This window comes from Arachis ipaensis, chromosome B3 (genome assembly GCF_059453495.1).
Source record: "Arachis ipaensis isolate K30076 ecotype BB chromosome B3, ASM5945349v1, whole genome shotgun sequence".
Classification (NCBI taxonomy): Eukaryota; Viridiplantae; Streptophyta; class Magnoliopsida; order Fabales; family Fabaceae; genus Arachis; species Arachis ipaensis.
Genome location: NC_142438.1, coordinates 77725554 through 77744172, shown reverse-complemented (window position 1 = coordinate 77744172; position 18619 = coordinate 77725554). Strand labels below are relative to the sequence as shown.

The window sequence follows — 18619 nt, the reverse complement described above, 5'->3', positions numbered from 1 at the left end:
TCAAGTTTAGCACAAATGAATGCACCAAGTGTGGAACGATAATAAAGAAATGGGATATTAGAAAATGAGTATTGATATGAGCACTTAAGTTTGACATCGCTTAAGGTTCCTTTTTTTTTTTTTTTCAGTTTATAATTTTTCATACTTGAAGCTTTTAATTTTAAGTTTCCGAAACAATAAAAATATAAAACAAGAAAAGAAATACAAAGTAGGTGTTTGAAGTATGATGTCTAAGGTTTGTAGGCAAATAGATTTTCACTCAGAATACAAAAGTAAGGAGGAACAATATGATCCGTGAGATTACCAGTGGTAATTACAACAGGCAACATCGAGTATACATAGCCTAAAAGTGACATGCCAAATGTAAGTTGGTAAAATGGTAACAGTGGTAATTACAAGCAGCAACAAACATGATTCTCCCTGGTTTGCACCATTTTCTTCACAAAACTATGTTCCAGCACTACCAGCGTACTACAAAGCCATGTTATTAGTATATCGTCTCACTCTCACCAATAAAATGTTGAGAAGGGATGAATCTTTGTTTCATACTCCTTACGTTTTTGCAGATCATTTACTTTTGTAAACTACTCTTCATCGTCCACATCAAATGCTGGATTACAAAGGCATTTGAATAGCCTGCCAATACCCTGCAGAAGCAAAATGAGAATTAATATGCACATATTTTGCAGTAGTTTGCATGCGCATGAGTTGGCTTTAAATTGTTTTGAACATGCCTGAGTAAAAAAGGGAGCTCGATAGGAAAGAGCTCTATGTGATTCATCTTCTGAAGAATCAGAACTGCTTCCTTCGTCGTCAGAATCTATAGCGATTTTCTTCTTCAATGTCTCTTCTACTTTTGGATTCTTTTCCTGATCATGTTATATCCATTATTAGAAGACATAGGCACATAGCAGTTCATCATCATTGTGACTTGATTATGTTTTAAGCTACAAAGTAATCATAAATAAAATCAAAGAAATGTGAAAGAAAAAAAAAGAAATGGATCAAGTGAAGTTTTCACATAACATGATCATATATGTTTACCATTGATTAGGAAAGTGGTATCTAGTATGAGATATACAAAAGAATCTAGTCACTGATGAAAGTTTACCATGACAAGTTTTCACAGGCACATTGCTTTATAGCATTTGAAAATGGGATCATGGTGATGAGGTTAGGGATGACAATAGGGCGGGTAGGTGGCCGGGTTTTGTCCTATTAAATCCTGTCCTGTACTACAATAATCTGTATAGAATCTATTTCACTCCTATCCATACGTAGTAAAATTGAACCCTAATCGGCTTCTGCAGGTACTTTATCCGTCTCTATAATTATTAAAATTCAACAAATAAAATTAAATTTTAAAATTTATATAACCATCCTCACATACATAACATAAATTAAAGTAAAAATTTAAAAATAATACAATATTATTAATATTTTACTAATTATTTTATATATATTATATACATACCAGGGCGGGTATTACCTAATCCCGCCCTGCCCAAGACTCCGTCTCCGCCCAAAAACCCGTCTCGCATCGGGTCGAGGTATTACCTGTCCCGACTGGACAGAGACGGGATGGGTCCCGCGAGTCCGGATAATATTGTCATCCCTAGACGAGGCTCACATGAGTAAACAAGAATATTAGAGAGAACAATCCTTATGTTGTATTCTTTAAAAGTTGAAAGATAGAATACTTGATGACAAGTAACTTAAGATGGGCACCTGAAATATCTTCCCAAGAATTTTAAGAGCATTTGCCCGTACTTTAAGTTCCTCTTTCTTAACATTTTGTTCCCTTAGCACCTGAAAGAATATATTAGTATGAATATGAATCTGCTATCCCTTTCAGTTCCTGAATTCTGCTAGCAAGTGATATCTTCCATCTCTTCCAAAAGAAGTCAAATCTTAAGTTCATTGTCGCTCTTAGATTACCATATGGAAAAAGAAGTTATCTTTACATAGAATAGCTTTATTTTTATATGGATTATTGATCCATACTACAGTAACTAAATATACCAGATTGCACGAACACAAACACAAAATAATTTGAAGTAAAAGAATTTAAGAACCTACCATTTGGCACACATGTGCAAGAGTTACTTCTATGTCCACCACATTTAACTTCCACAAAGAATTCATCAATGTATCCTTATTAATATGAGAGTCAATATCATTTTCTGGGCCACTACCATCCGTTTTACGTTGCTTGTAGATGTCTTCTTGAAACTGCAGCAACTGATAAGCACCTAATTTGTATGTGCTCAATAAAATCAGACATTTAAGTTTGAATAACTAGCAAACAGAAAATTTTTGGGAGTGGGGGGTGGTTAACATTGGAATTGTTATACCTTTAGCAGCCGTAAGCTGTGATTTCCAGAAATGTCCTTTGTTGCGAGCCCACTCAGCCAAAAATGGCACTCCAAGATAAATGGCTTTCTTCCCTAGTTCTTGTGCTGCCTGTCTTGAGTATATATACCCTATGGTGTGTAACATATCAACTCCAAAGGCTGCATTGGCATTCAGAGATGACGGAGAGTGAAAATTAATTGGTAGTACCATTGATACAATGACATGTAACAAATTCAATTTTTGCGTAGTGATATAGTGGTTGTGCACTTATGAATCATGATGAAGCTCATCATTTACAAGACATCATGTGAAACATCAAATATGTAGCATCTAAGTTGATAATTTCAGAATGAACTCAGAGAAGTGTTAATTCATGGTTAGAGTTTTTGTGGATTTTTCTCTGTACGAGGCACTAAATAATCTGCAGCATTTCATTACTAGCAATTGCATCATGTGCTCAGTTCAAAAGGAAATAATAAGAAGAAAATAAGTTGGATGGATGTTTAACTAACCTGCGCGAGAAAGCCGTCTTGCTTCAGATTCTGCTTGATGTAAGAATCCCTTTTGGTCACCATGAACATATTGACCAAGGAAATCTTTCAAAAACCTTGCCAATTTTTCCTCCCTTTCTCTTTGGACAGCCTACAATTTATTGAGACAGAGTACACAATTGAAGACAAAGTAAAATAAAATAAGGGGATAATATTTTCCTTTTACTAAAGCTGAGCTAACTCTCAATCTGATCTCATCTCTGGCACTGTGATTTTTTCCCAATAGATTGTGCCTAAGGAAAGAATGCATTATCAATACAACAGAAAGAAAATGATCCCAGGTATGGAGTGAAATGGTATGGTTAGGAAAATGTCATAAGAAAGTGCTATAACAGAAAGAAAATTACAGGTATCTAAAATTCCTAGTAAAAGAAAAAAATTAAAATAAAAGTCGCTTAGATTTTAATAGAACCCACTATCCAGCATCATAGTTCCAGTTAAAATGAACTGATATTTTGTAGCTGTGAACCTGAACACCTCTCAGCTAAGATAACTATTACAAACTTCAAATGGTGCATGCAGGCTTGATATATAAGGTACTGTCTTTTTAACTTAACTGTTTTGGAGAAACGAAGTTAAATCATCAAGAAAATTGGGAATTACCTGGAGTAAGAAAAAAAAATTATAATAGGTAAATTACCCTGATGGGATATTCATAATAATTTTAAGTGAGCAATAGGAACTTTGCTAGTTATACATCTTTTCCATCAACATAAAGAATGAACAGGAACAATAAGCTTACAATCTAAACTATGACAGTATGGCCTAAGCTGTCACTTTAATTGAGTGTTTTGAAACAGTAATATTATTCATATTATCAGCAATATAAGGATTCAGGAATGAACTTTGAGTTTTTTGTTAAGAAAAATTATTATCTTATATTAAACAAACTACCCTGATTGAATTTTCATCATAATAAATGAAAGTAGGAGTAGGAACTTTCTTAGTTATACATCTAGTTCTACCAATCTAAAGAAAGAACAGCAACTGTAAAATTACATCGTTAACTATATGGTCTGAGCTTTTAGTTTCTTTTGGCAAAACCTACTTGCCTTTAACTTTTCATTCATTTTATCAAGGTCATTGCTTTCTTCGGATAGTTCAGAAGAAGCCATCGATGCCACAGCTAGATGCCCTACATAGTCCTCGAACAATTCACTTCCGAAGAGCAGTGCAAACACAGCCGTGGGGTCAAGCATTGTTTCTCTGTCAAGGAACCAATTAATCATTAAATAATAATAATAATAATAAAAAAGAAAAACCATCTTCAATTTCTCGGGAGATAACTATTTTGGACTATACATGTAGGTACAGTACTGATCATTGCTTCAAGAATGGACTATACTGGTTACATTCTTCATCCCCGCTTGAGTAATTAACTCAGGTTACAATCATCAACAAACAAGACTAAGGGAAGGGAAGGCTTTCAGATTCAATTCAATCAAATCCTGATTGTTATCACTTATCAAACTACATAAATTGCTTTGGCATAAAATGATATTAAGCTGAAACACATCATCATCATCATCATATTCATGCGTACCTAGACACAGAATGCTTCCCATTCTGATCATACGCATTCCTCTGTACCGGATCACTCAAAACCTGGTAAGCTTCACCCAAAACCTGCAAAACCACCACAAATAGCGTTCGTTCTTATCTAAAATTAGCATAATTAATTGTTATTCAGTAATCTGAACAAGCTCAAGCAAAACCTGAAATTTTTCAGCTGCACGAGGATCGTTTGGGTTTTTATCGGGATGAACCTGCATTGCCTGCATATCACAGTAAAACAACCGTAAAATTCACCGATCATAACAGGTGAATAATAGCAATAATCACGATTCCAATAAACCACAAAAAACAGGAGAGAACTACGTCAAAATTGCGAAAAAAGAAATGATAAAATTAAAAAGAAATTAACCTTGAGGTAATAAGCCTTGCGAATTTGGTCTTCAGAGGCAGAAGAAGAGACTCCGAGAATATTGTAGTACTCCATATCCTTCACCATTGTGTGTGTGTTTGCAAAGATCGAAGAGAAACGGAATGAGGAACTGTAACTGTAAGTGAGTGACGCTGGGAACGAACCAAAGAAAGAAAGAAAGAAAGAATAAGGTATGGAGATGAAAAGAATCACGAGGGAGAGCTGGCTTTACAGTTCTGAGTTGCAATATTGTATTTCACGGGAGCTCCTTTTTGCGCGGGAGGATACAATTTTTTAAGAACGATTCATTTGCTTCGGTGGCGCTGGCCACTGTCGCTATCATCACAACCATTAAGCCGCTTTTTTTTAGGTGCCAGCAACTTTTGTGATTAGTAACCATTAAATAGTCATTAATGATGATTTAATGGTGTGAAATTGGTATGAAATTTCATTCAATGGCTCACATTTCTGCTGGTTATATGCTGGCTAAAATTTAATAAAATTGCTGGCCTCCTAAACTTTTTCTTTTTCTTTTTCTTCTTTCACTAAAAGGTAAAAGCTCTGTTTGGTCACTTCTCCTCTTACTATATTCTTTACACTATGTTTGGTTTAAGGGAAAATAAGAAGAAAAAAAAATGGTGAAAGAAAAATGAGTGAAAATTTTTATTTTCCTTTGTTTGGATACCATAGAAAATGGGAAGGAAAGAAAATTTTGGTATGATCCCACAAAAAAATTTTTTCTTTTCATTAGAAGTAAGAAAATAAGAAAGAAAATGTTACTTTTAGTGTATTTACAATACTACCCCTAATTCTATTATTATTAATAATTATTAATATAAATTTAGTTTTAATAGTTTTAATACATTATTATATAAAGATTTATATTTAAACATTATATATATTAGATAAATAATTTATAAAATTATAATATTTTATAATATTCATAAAATGCAATAAAACATAAATAAATAAAAACATTTATACTTTATTTTATTATAAGGGTATTAATGTAACTTTATACTATTATAATTTTCTTTCTTCTCACTTTTTTTTTCATCCAAACAAAAGAAAATTTTCTCTTTATTTTCTTTCCATTCATTTTCTCTTCATCCAAACAACACATAAATAATTCTACTTTTCCTTCTATTTTCTTTTCTCTCATTTTCTTTTCTCTTATTTTCTTTCTTTCTATTTTCTTTCCTATATCCAAACAAAACCTTAGGTACACTTTTTTTTTTTTGAATTTTATACAAATTAATAAAACGTAGAACGAAATAAGGACTGATTTTTTTTATATTGGAACAAATTATGTGATGTGCCCTAATATTTTAATGTATGTGAATTTTATTTTTGTATGAAATATATATTTTTTTTAAAAGAACACAAAATATCACCTATATTTTATATGTAAAAATAATTTTTAAATTCATTAAATATAAAATGACAATGCCGTTTTCATTTAAATTTTTTTTTTTTACAAAATGACAAAACCGTTTTGTATGGATAATTTTTTTTAAATTGGGAGTAGAAAAACGTTAATGATGTTTTGAGGTTTTTGATTTTTTTTAATTAAAAAAGTTGAAAAAAGGCGGTGACGTTTTGTATATTCCCACAATGAAGTTAAATATAATTTTTTAGACATTTTGATGAATTACATCAATATAGACCCAATATTTAAAAAAAAAAAAAAATACTCCGAAACCGTCACTAACATTAAGCAATTTCCCCCTTATTCGATTAGAAACTCAATTTGGTCATCTCTCTTTCGAATTATCTTTTAACTTGACTCTTTAAATATACACTTTCTCATTTTGGTGTTGGATTTCTAATGGTATTTTTAAAAAATGTGAAGATTTGATTTTTTTTTTACATAGTGAATACAAATTTAAGGGTTGAATGTATAATTTTTAATTTTTTTTAAACATGCAAATCTAAAAATTAGATTTGAGTTTTTTATTTAAAATTTTTTTAAACATATAAATTTAACATTAAGAATATTTTAGTATTAAAATTTTTTTAAATATGCAAATTAAATCCTAAGTTTTGTATTTTAGACAATACTAAGCCTTCAATTTATTCATCACTTTCACCATATCATAAATCAAACTTTAAGTTTTATATCCCAAATAAAACTGAATCTCCAAATTTATCTCCATATCCATAAAAATTACGCCATAGCTCCACAACGATATATAACACATATTTGGTCTCCTTTACTAAAAAAATTAGCTTTAAATATACACATTATTATTTAAAATATGGAATAGATATTACTATTCCCTTTTAATAATATCATTCTAAATTTAATAAGTATTTCATTATAGATTGCAAAATTTTGCAAATAAAAAAGTGCTGTCAATTTTGAAGAAGCGAAGTAACAATATTCACTTCCCATAAAATAATTCCTCAAACTTTGTAAAGACAAATACTTCTATTATCAATTGAAAAATGGTTATGCAAGTAAAAAGTGTGAATAACAATGTAAAATTATTTTGAATACATTAATTTTCTTTTGTTATTCCTACTAATATGGTTAGAGTAATATTAGGGAATAATAATAAAAAAATAATACTAAGAAAACAATAACACAAAGTTACCTTATTTAATTTAACATTTATAATTTTATATATATAACATCTATAATTACATATTTATTACATCTAAAATTATTTGTTTATTTAAATAATAAGTAACGAATACAAAATAAGAAAACAAATGCAATAAAAAAAAGTTTAAAAAAGTAAGTTATGACTCTCTATAATTTCCAATCTATAGCTTTCAAACATTATACTATTGTCATTTAGTAGTCTTTCAGTCCTCTAGTATAATATTTTATTTTATATAATTAACCTACATCAAAATTTGTTTTTACTCCGACTAATTTTTAATATATTCTCATATTTTGTTTTATACATTATCATGAAATGTGTACAAAACTCATATATTATGCTAAGTTATAGGATAATTGAAAAAAATTGTGATAAATTTATAAGTTCTTAAGAAAAATAAAATATTTAATAAGTTATTGGAAATTTTCTGTAATAGACTTGTGAGATTTTGAGAAAAATATTAAATAAAATTCAGAAAATTGCATTGCTGGACACAATTTATTTTCTGTTAGGTGTTTATAAGTGTATGATAATTTTTTAAAAACAATTTTGGTACTTTATTTTTTTAAGAAAAACTATAAACCCATCATTAAATGCTTAGATACATACATACTTGTTTTATTACTCTATTAAGCTATAGTATATGTTAATAATATGATATTAAAGTCATTCAAAATTAATAGAATTAAATCAATATTAGAGATTTAAATTTTGATAATAGACTAAAAAAAGCTCTGGAGAAAAATTAAAAATAACAGTAATGTTAGTAACGTTAGAATTTGTTTTTTTTTTTATATTTATTAATTATTGTAATAATTATTATAATAATTAATAAATACTAAATAAAATAAATTTTAGCTATTTTTTACTAATTTTTTTTGTTATCATCTTTTACAGACACTGAAGAAAAAAAAGTGGCTACTTTACTAGTACCAAAGCAATATTACAAAAGCAAAAGCTAAAAATGAAGAAAGGAACTAAAACAGAGAATAGGTAACTACTCTGCCTGGTTTGAATTTTACATTTCCATGTCCCTTAATTTATGAGGAAGACATACAACAGCCAAATTGATGGAACCAACTTAACACACTTTTGTGCTGTTGAACTTGCAGTTCAGTAACTCCCTTCTTTCTCGCATGTTTTTTTTTTTTTTTCAAATACTTACTAAAATTAATTCCTGACCTCACTACTATAATAAGAAAAAAAAAAGGAGAAAAAGAAAAAACACTAAGAAGCTTTGGCAACTGGGTTAGACATTTGGATGATGCAAACTGCAATACCACATAACTGGAAAAGATTGTAATTCTCCGTTGTCAATGGAGAACCCTCACCCTTTTTCCCAAACCCTTGCTGGCATGTTGATGCAGATTCCATAACAGAACTCATCCAATTAATTGGCACTTCATAGTTCCCTGACAAGAATGCCCCTATTGAATTCACTATTGTCCACGCCGCATCACTGTACAGCTCCATGCAATCTTTCAAGTTATCAATAATGCTGCTTACATTTTCATCATCCAATAATTTGTCTATGGTTTCAATTGAGCTTGTTACGTTCTCTAGTGCTAGCTCCATTGCGATCAGCGCGAGACCTTGGAGGTTCGCCGAGTGGCTCACAGGGATTACAGGGAGGGACGTTGAGCATAGAGGGTAGCTCAGGATCTTTGACTGGTTTGCGCATTTCTGGCATGTTTGATCAACCAAGTCCTTTGGAGACATCAATGTTATTGAGCATGTTACTAGTGGGGTAATTGTGATGATGAGAAGCAGCAAGAATAATGATGGAGGCTTCAGCATTTCTTTTCTTTATTTGGTTATAATATTAAACTGATAATAAATTAAAGGCAAGTGTTGCGAACTAATGTTGGGGTGAGATATATATAATGTAAGGAACATATATTAAATGGTTCATGAAGGAAACTTCATTGATATGTTGCTTAATTAATTATGTGTTGCGTTGTGCATGTGTCCATAACAAGACAGTATAGTGTAGCTTCTACATTTTGTTGCACAAATTGGCATTTGAAACAAGAAATTTTGAATTGAGTATACACAAAGATAGGACTTTATTGGCGTCTTGTCATCTTGTGGGGAAGGATTTTAAATTACGGAAGCTTCCTGTGCCATGCACGGATTAAAAATAAAAAATAAGAAACAAGATGGGAAAAACCAAAATTTCGCTTAAGGCGAGCTACGTTATAGGAAGTAGTTATGGTAAAGTACGTACTGTTTTACAATCAACGAGCTTGCAACTTTTCTTTTCCCTTTTTATTTTTCTTTTCTAAGGATTTGGTTTTTGATGTGGCCTTTTAAAATGATAACACAGCCCAACTTTAGTAGGTGGGGCATTTCCGTCTCAGTAACTTAGATTCTGACCATTACCAAAAAATTACCAAAAAAAAAAAAAGTTTGACCAACAAAACTAAACTGAAACAGGTTGATAAAATATTCTTAAGGTAAATAATTTTTTTCTTTTAATCATAACCAAAAACAGAATTTTTTTAATCCGAAGTAAAAATGCTTCCAGTTTTTTAATTTGTTTAATTTTATTAACATTTCGAATATTTTTTTATTATACTTGTTGTTAATATAGACATTTATGTGATAATTCTACGTTAAAGATAAGTTTAAAAGTAAACATTAGTGTTGAGGATAAAAATACATATAACCCAAAATGACATTTTTTTTAATAAAAAATAAGATTATCTAACCTCTTGAAACAAAGTAAACAAAATTTTGGGTGAAAAAGGAAAGTTTTTCCAAAAATGAATAATTAGCTAGGATTATCGGATGTGTCATTTATTTTTAGTTAGAAATCGCATGATATTTCTAAAAATTATTAAAAATATAGTTGATATTTACTTTTTTAATTATGATTTGAAAATTTTATAATAAAACGAAGTATAAAGAAAAAGTTAGTTTAGGGTAATTCTCTCAAGTTCAAACAGAAATATCTTTGTTAATATTAAGACTTGGTAAAACTTGAAAGGAAATGGACACCATGAAAGGGACTTGGTTAAGTAGAATATAGAAATCTTCATCTTCCTAAGTCCTAGACACAATTGAACTTGAACATCAGTCCATTAAAAAAAATCAGAAATCATAGCTGAAACAACTAACAAATGACAAGGGGAATTGAGCAATAACGGACAAAGAGGAGGACAGTGAGTAGCATGTAGACACAATGCTACTTAAATAATTTTTAATGAATACTAGTGTATGTTTCATATGAGATAATATATAAAATTATATAAAAAATTTTATTAAAAAATTAAATAAAATATATATAATAATTATTATTATAAATATTTTTTAAAGTTATAATTAAAATCAAACTCTTAAAAATTTTAATATTAAAAATAATTAATATTTATTTTAATTAATTTGTCTTATAATTAATATTTTTTAATAATTTTTAAATATTTAAATTTTTATATTTTTAAATCAAGTATAATTATTTAATTTTTTATAATTAGACGCTAAATTTTAGACAATAAATTTAAAAAAAAACAAGTACACGTAGAAATTAAAGAAGTACATATCCAGCAAATATTACTGCCACAAACTAATTTTAATTTCATACCAAGTTATATTAATTTTTTAATTTCAATGACCACAAAATAATTTTAAGAAACACTTTCAAAAATATTTTTTTTAAAGAAAAACAAACAATTTTCACTTTTGACTCTTTAGTAGAGATGAAACTGTTATAAGGCTATGGGAGAACAGTGGAGTATTAAAGCACGACTAACAACAATTCTGAGTCTAAAAACTTCACACACTTAAAAGCCAAAAGCTTTAGTAGTTTATTGGTATGTGAGGTTTTGGGGTATAATATATATAATGATGGATGTCATAAAATAAGTGTTGTTTACTTATACTTTTATACTTGTAGTGTTGCTAAACCACCATGTTCATGTATTTTTCCCCGCTTTGCTGGAAATACACTACTATCAAAAAAAGAAAAAAAAAAAAGAAACCTCCATTACTTATGAGTACTATTTACTATAGTACAGAATATGAACAATTTTTTATTGGTCAACAGCCATTACTACAAGCTTAATCATACAGGTACAGCATATTTAAGCGAGCATACTCGTTCTGTTAATTAAACTTATACATAGCACTAATTTCTATTTCACAAATTAATACAAAAGGTTAATAAACTAAGGAAAGAAAATTAGCAGACGAAATTAAGTTAAGATAACATCCTATCCGATATTTTTATCGGAAAAAAAGAAAAACAACATAGATTCATGATTTTATTCATATCATGCATGAGACATAAAAACGAAGGTGGGAAAAAGTGTAAGAAGTGTCAACTTAAATTGGAATAGCATTAGTGACTGAAGGGTAGACCACGGTGGCAGGATGAGCCATGATTTTGCGGCCCTTCATGTGGCGGAAACAATAGATCAGAGCACCCACCGGCCACTCCACATCGCCGCCGCACCAAACGCCAGGAACCCCACCGTTGGGCCCACCACCTTGCACCGGCAAGGGTTGCCAGGGTTACGACATTGTACACATATTGGAACCCCTATTCCAACCATATCTAATTGATCTAATACTTAGCTTATAATATAAAGTAACAACTTAAATGTGTAATCAACGAGATGAAGAGGGAAGCACCAAAAGCGGTTTGTGAAATTGAAATCGAAGAATTGCGCTATGCAACTTGATTGTATCCAATTGTTAGGGCTTGTTCTTTATATAGAACGAATTTGACTTCCTTAGTAGTAGGGGAACTCAAACATATATGTAATTTAGGAAGCTCGAACACTTCGTTAAATTGTCGTATGTGCGTATTGGACACATTTCGGACAAGATACTTATCGATATTCGTCCGACACGCGTGTCTATTGTGTTCGATCGTGTCTTAATAAAAAATAAAAATTTTTTTTTGATATATTTGGATATACCTAAATACCATCACGTGTCAGCGTGTCCTGTTTTATTCTTAACATATATTTTTAAAATAAATTTAGATATAGTATATATTATTATTTATTAAAACAAAAAAATATTTTAAATACTTGATATAATTAAAATAAGACATTAAAAATAATTAAATATTTTAATTTATATTTTAATATCAATAAAATATCAAAATATCATTACGATTTATATAAAAAATACTTTATATTTTATCTGTATGCGTGTCCCCGTGTCATATAAAATTTTAAAATTCGCATGTCGGTGTATCCCGTGTCGTATCGTGTCTCGTGTGTGTCAGTGTCTATTAGGGGTGGTAATATGTACCCTACCCGCGGGTACCCAACCCGATCCCAGCTGATCGAGTAGGGTTGCCAACCCAATCCGCAGCGGATAGGGTAGAGTGCGGGTAGGGTTCTCGTGCGGGTCAGGTAGGGTGCGGGTTGAGCCTCAACCCTACCCGACCAACACACACTCTATATATGTTTATATTATATACTTATATAAAAATATGTTTTAAGTGGATGTTGAATCAAAGATCTCTCACTAAATGCAAAAGATCCTTAACCATTAAAAGAAAATCATTAATTGATAATTTAATATATTTTTTTACATAAAAATCAGTTCTATTTTAAATTATCATCAAATTATATAATAATGTTGTATATTTTTTGTAACCCACGTGTAGGATCGGATACCCATGGGTTAAGAGCGGGTAGGATTAGGGTTGAGATATTCTCAACCCGCAGATAGAGTAGAGTTGAGTTTATATAAAAATTTTAACCCGCGGGTAGGGTTAGGGTTGGATCTAAACCCTACTCTACCCTACTCATTGCCATCACTAGTGTCTATGTATCAGAGCATATAATACACACATTATACACTAGTACACTAGTGCTTTTAACGTTATGTGATTGGATGATCTACGTGTCAGAGGAGGAAGGAACTTAGGTACCGTTTGGTTGATGTCTGTGTATGCTAAAGACAGAGACACGATGGGACTGTTCTTTGTTTGGCACGTGAGACACAAATTAAGAGAGACACGGTGACACAGGGATATCCACAAAAAACATGTATTCTGTGTCTTTCCAATTAGTTGAGACACTCATTTTTAAGTTGAAATACGAAAAATTTTTACCATTTTATCCCTTCAACCTATTTTTTTCTTCTTTAACCATTCTTCGTTTCCTCTCTCAGCCTCCATTGTTTTTGCCCGATTTGGATTTCAATGGCGTCGCTTCCATCCTCTCTTTGGCGACACTGTTTGTCTTCTGTCTTCTCCTTGCAGGTAGCGTCACAGCAAATAAAAAAGTCTCTCTGCCTCACCCTTCGATTAGCATCAATAACGACTGTGTAACAACGAAGACGCTCTCCCCATTCGTATTTTGTTCTTCTTCTCTTCATCTTCTTTTCATTCTTCTCCACTTCTTTCTTTATTTGGTCCTGTCCTTCCATCTTTCTTCATGTTCATCTTCTTTTCATTCTTCTCCACTTCTTTTTTTTTTCATTTACTTTGTTTCCTTATTCTACTCTCAGATTCAATTTGTATTTGTTTTAAAAAAATTTTAATAAAATATTTGAATGTTTGTATTGTTCAATTAGAATGTTATTGAAGTATTTTTGTTTATTTTATAAATATTAAATTTCGGATTAAATTTTATTTGTGGTGTTCTTTGCCATGGATGAGGTGATAACTTATTCTGTATTTGGATTGATAGAGATTTGTGTTTGTTATGCTAAATTTTAGCAATTTTGGGTAAATTTTTTATGCTTATGAGATTGATTTTATTTTGGACGAAGAATTACCAAAAATTAAAAAAAATCTATGTTGGTTTTGAAGATGATGATGCCATGGTAAATTGTGATGATTTTGAAAGAGTATGAAAAGGCAGAAGTGGTGATGGTGATACTAGAATGAATGGGATAAAATTGATTTTTTAATAAAATTGTGAATGGTGTGTTTTGTCCATGTCTTAATTATCAACCATAATACAAAATTAATGTCTTCTTATGTCTATGTACTCTTGTGTATTTGTGTTTATGTCTTCATAATTTTAAGACATAAACCAAACACAGCCTTATTGCACACGTGTCCTTATTTTGTGTGGTTATAAACACGTGTCTTATTTCATTGCTTTCAGTACATCTGCCCACCTGGGCTTGGTAAGCTGGTTCCACATATTGAGTTTTGCACATGTTATTTAATTATATTTAGCACTCTTATTATATTTATTTTATTTAATTTCATATCATATTTTGGATGTGGTAGAGCATAGACTTTGTTGTTGATATATGTCATTTTTAAGATTAATCTTAATCACCTTATAAACAAAGACTCATAGACAAACTAAAATGAATTACATTTTTCAATTTCACAACTAAATCATTAGTTTTTAAATTTCAAAATTAAAGTGAAATAGATAAATAACTTTTTGTTTGGTAATTTTAACAACATACTAATAAAAGAGCACTACATCTGTTTGGAATTTACGATAATTTCGAGAGTAAATAGTCAAAATCGTCTCTGAAAGATACCTCGATTTTTATTTTGGTCCTCAAAAGATAAAGATAATCAAAATTGCCCCCGAAAGATACACGATTGGTCACGTTTGTCCTTCCGTCAGTTGGATGATGACGTGGAGGGCTAATGCCACGTGTCACAAGATGATTGGTTGACATGTCAAATCGGTGACACCTGGCATGCCATGTGTCAGGTCAGTGACACGTGACATGCCACGTGACACTTGATATGTAAAAAAATTATTTATAATCAAAATAGTCCTTGAAAGTTCAGACGTAAGTCATTTTTATCCCTAAAATTTTAAAAATTAATCAAATTAGTCCTTATATAATTTTTTTATTTTTCTTGATAATATTAAATTTAAAATATTTTTTGATACTACTAATTTTAATAGAACTGTAATTGACAATAAAAAATTAGTAATTGTATCTTTTCTTCTTAAAAATTTGTTCAATAAAATATATATATACTCAAAATTGAAATGTATGTATTTGTTAACCTAAACAAAGTTAATAAAAATTTATACATCTTTTTTTTCATTACGGTATTACTTTCATTTAGGTTAACATACATAAATTTTGATTTTGAGCATATAACTTTGTTTAGGTTAACAAATACCTACATTTCAATTATATATATATATATATATATATATATATATATATATATATATTCCAACAAAATGTAATAATGTAAGAAAAATGTTTTAGAATAGAAAAGAATAAGAGAGATTTTGACAAGAATTAAAGGAGAGAGATATTTTTATTGAAAAAATTTTTAAGAAAAAAAGATACAATTACTAATTTTTTAATTGTCAATTACATTTCTATTAAAATTAGTAGTATCAAAAAATATTTTAAATTTAATATTATTAAGAAAAAATAAAAAAAATTATATAAGGACTAATTTGATTAATTTTTAAAATTTTAGGGATGAAAATGACTTACATCTGAAATTTCAATGACTATTTTGATTATAAATAACTTTTTTACATGTCAAGTGCCACGTGTCACTGACCTGACACGTGGCATGCCAGGTGTCACCGACCTGACACGTGGCATGCCAAGTGTCACGGATCTGACACATCAATCAATCATTTTGTGACACGTGACATTAGCCCTCCACGTCATTATATGCCACGTGGCACTTAACGTGACACGTCATTATCCAATTGACAGAAGGACTAACGTGACCAATCGTGTATCTTTTGGGGACGATTTTAATTATCTTTATCTTTCGAGGACTATGAAGCACGGACACTTCGCTGAGTTATCGTGTCCGCGTATCGGACACATTTCGGACACGACACTCACCGACACTCGTTCGACACGCGTGTCTGCTGTGCCCAACCGTGTCTTAATAAAAAATAAAAAATTCTTCTCTGGACACGCCTGGACACACCTAAATACCATCACGTATCCGCGTGTCCAATCTTATTCTTAACATATATTCTTAAAATAAATTTAGATATAATTCTTATTTATTAAAACAAAATATTTTAAATACTTGATATAATTAAAATAAGACATTAAAAATAATTAAATTTTAATTTATATTTTAATATCAATAAAATATTAAAATATTATTACAATTTATCTAAAAAATACTTTATATTTTATATATATGTGTGTCCTCGTGTCATGTAAGATTTTAAAATTTGCATGTCAGCGTGTCCCGTATCGTGTCGTGTCCCGTATCCGTGTCAGTGTCCGTGCATCATAGTTTGAAGATCAAAATGAAAATCGGAGTATCTTTTAGAGACGATTTTAGCTATTTACAATCTCTGATCGATACATTAAATTAAGAGACTTCACATACATTTATTTATTATTGGTATAAAAGAAACATTTAACAAAAGTATTATATACACACAAAAATCACAAACTATAGAAATATTTAAGTTACCGACGACGTTCTCATTGATGAACCCGTTGATAACCAATTTAATTGATAGTAAAGACTTCTGTAAAAGTCCGTATAGGCGAAAATCTCAACGAAAAAAGATTCAATTATTTTTAACAATGTCGGTGTCAGTCGATAATAGTAAATAATATCAGTAAAACACGAGTTAAGTCTTAAAATATTTGTCTACTGTGTATTAAAATTATTTTTAAGATTTTAATTATATTAATTATATTTGTAGAATTGATAAAAATATATTATATTAGTTTGTGATTTATTTTTTATTAACAGCAAATTGATATGATTCGATAACATAAACTATTTAGTGATATGTATTACTTTATAAATTGGCCACATATAATTATAAGATAATGAGTCAGACAGTGATACATAATATATTGATGTAGATAAATGTATCATATGGCATAATATTATTTATGTGTCAGTTTGTTTTAGGAATTGAAAAAATATTGGTTGAAAAAATCTAAATAAAAATAAATACCAGTTTGATTGAAAAAATTTGTTAAGAATGAATTTAAAAAAATGTCTTATCTTTCAAGAACTAATTTTACACTTAATTTTTTTTAATGAATTCTAAATTCTCAATATTACTAATTTTATTATATTTTTCACATATATTTTTAAATACAAATATTTTGGTAAATATTTTTAAAATATTAGTTTTAGTCGTACACTTTTTTCATAATAATTTAATTCTGAAAATTACGCGACATCAGATAACTTGTTAACTTTCCATGTAATAAAAAAAGGACTTACATACTCATTTTAGATAAAAAATTTTTTAATCAAAAATAGGAGATTCAAACCCACAACCTCTTAAATGAATATGGGAAGACTATGCCATTTGAACTATAACTCATTGACTCATTTTAGATAAGATTATCAATTCAGATGATTAAATTATTATTTTTTTATAAATATCTCAACAAATTCATGTATTTTTCAACTCATTCTCACATACATTAACTTAAATTTTTGCTGATTTATGTATCAAAATCCCTTATAAATACCTTCAACTGCCATTTTGAAGTTAATGTAAAGACACTTCAAACACTCTCACTATTATCTCGAATCTCTTTTATCTTCAAGCATAAGATGATACATGATTAAATAGTATTATGAGACGTGACATACTCGTTTACGTCGATATGTCACTAATAAAACCATTATCATATCATTATACTGGTCAAATCATAAAGTAACATGTATCACTAATGTCTATATCATCAAATCACTTTAATATGCTGTTAATAGAAAAGATTGATGTAATATATTTTTACTAATTTCAAAAACGTAATTAGTGTAACTGAAATTTTAAAGACAATTTTAATAGAAAAAAAATGGAGATGATCCATTCCCATTTTAATATACAATATTAATTTTAGGGACCAATAAAACTTAACACTAAAGTATAAATTAAAATCTTTAGTAATTATATTAATGATTTTACTGACATAAATATTAATTAACTACAAAAATGCAACACTTTTGTCAGATAACGATCTAACTCGTAGCAGATAATAATCAAACTCGCATTTTAGATATGACAACATATAGTGAAAGTAATTTTTTGGTATTAGATAAATTGCATAGATTTTTTATGGGTTTGTCCAAACCAATAAACACTCTTATCTACTATTAGTAAATGAGAGGTGAATGTTAGCACGCGCCTCGCCGAATCAGGCGGTTCGAGCGCATCTCTTATGTGGCAGAGCCTGACATCCGGTTAATAGTTTTTTTTATGCCTTTTCGTAGTCTGTCCCTTACTTAACATGTGTTTCATTTTGAGCTTTTAGTTCTC

The 18619-nt window shown here is 29.7% G+C and overlaps 2 protein-coding genes and 1 pseudogene across 2 annotated transcripts; all 3 read right to left on the bottom strand.

The window, feature by feature from the left end:
- Positions 1 to 273: 273 nt before the first annotated feature.
- LOC107617651 (chaperone protein dnaJ 10) lies at positions 274 to 5076 on the bottom strand. The gene is made up of 10 exons (XM_016319469.3): positions 4831 to 5076; positions 4622 to 4681; positions 4450 to 4532; positions 3959 to 4112; positions 2868 to 2997; positions 2355 to 2513; positions 2080 to 2252; positions 1729 to 1809; positions 735 to 869; positions 274 to 647 (listed from the first exon to the last, which is right to left on the bottom strand). The coding sequence occupies exons 1-10, from the start codon at positions 4915 to 4917 to the stop codon at positions 585 to 587; spliced, it is 1125 nt and encodes a 374-aa protein (XP_016174955.1). The 5' UTR covers positions 4918 to 5076; the 3' UTR covers positions 274 to 584.
- Positions 5077 to 8273: 3197 nt separating this feature from the next.
- LOC107628773 (putative invertase inhibitor) lies at positions 8274 to 9289 on the bottom strand. Its single transcript, XM_016331373.3, has one exon. The coding sequence runs from the start codon at positions 9234 to 9236 to the stop codon at positions 8667 to 8669; it is 570 nt and encodes a 189-aa protein (XP_016186859.1). The 5' UTR covers positions 9237 to 9289; the 3' UTR covers positions 8274 to 8666.
- Positions 9290 to 11686: 2397 nt separating this feature from the next.
- On the bottom strand, positions 11687 to 12102 carry LOC107628781 (uncharacterized; annotated as a pseudogene).
- Positions 12103 to 18619: the final 6517 nt, after the last annotated feature.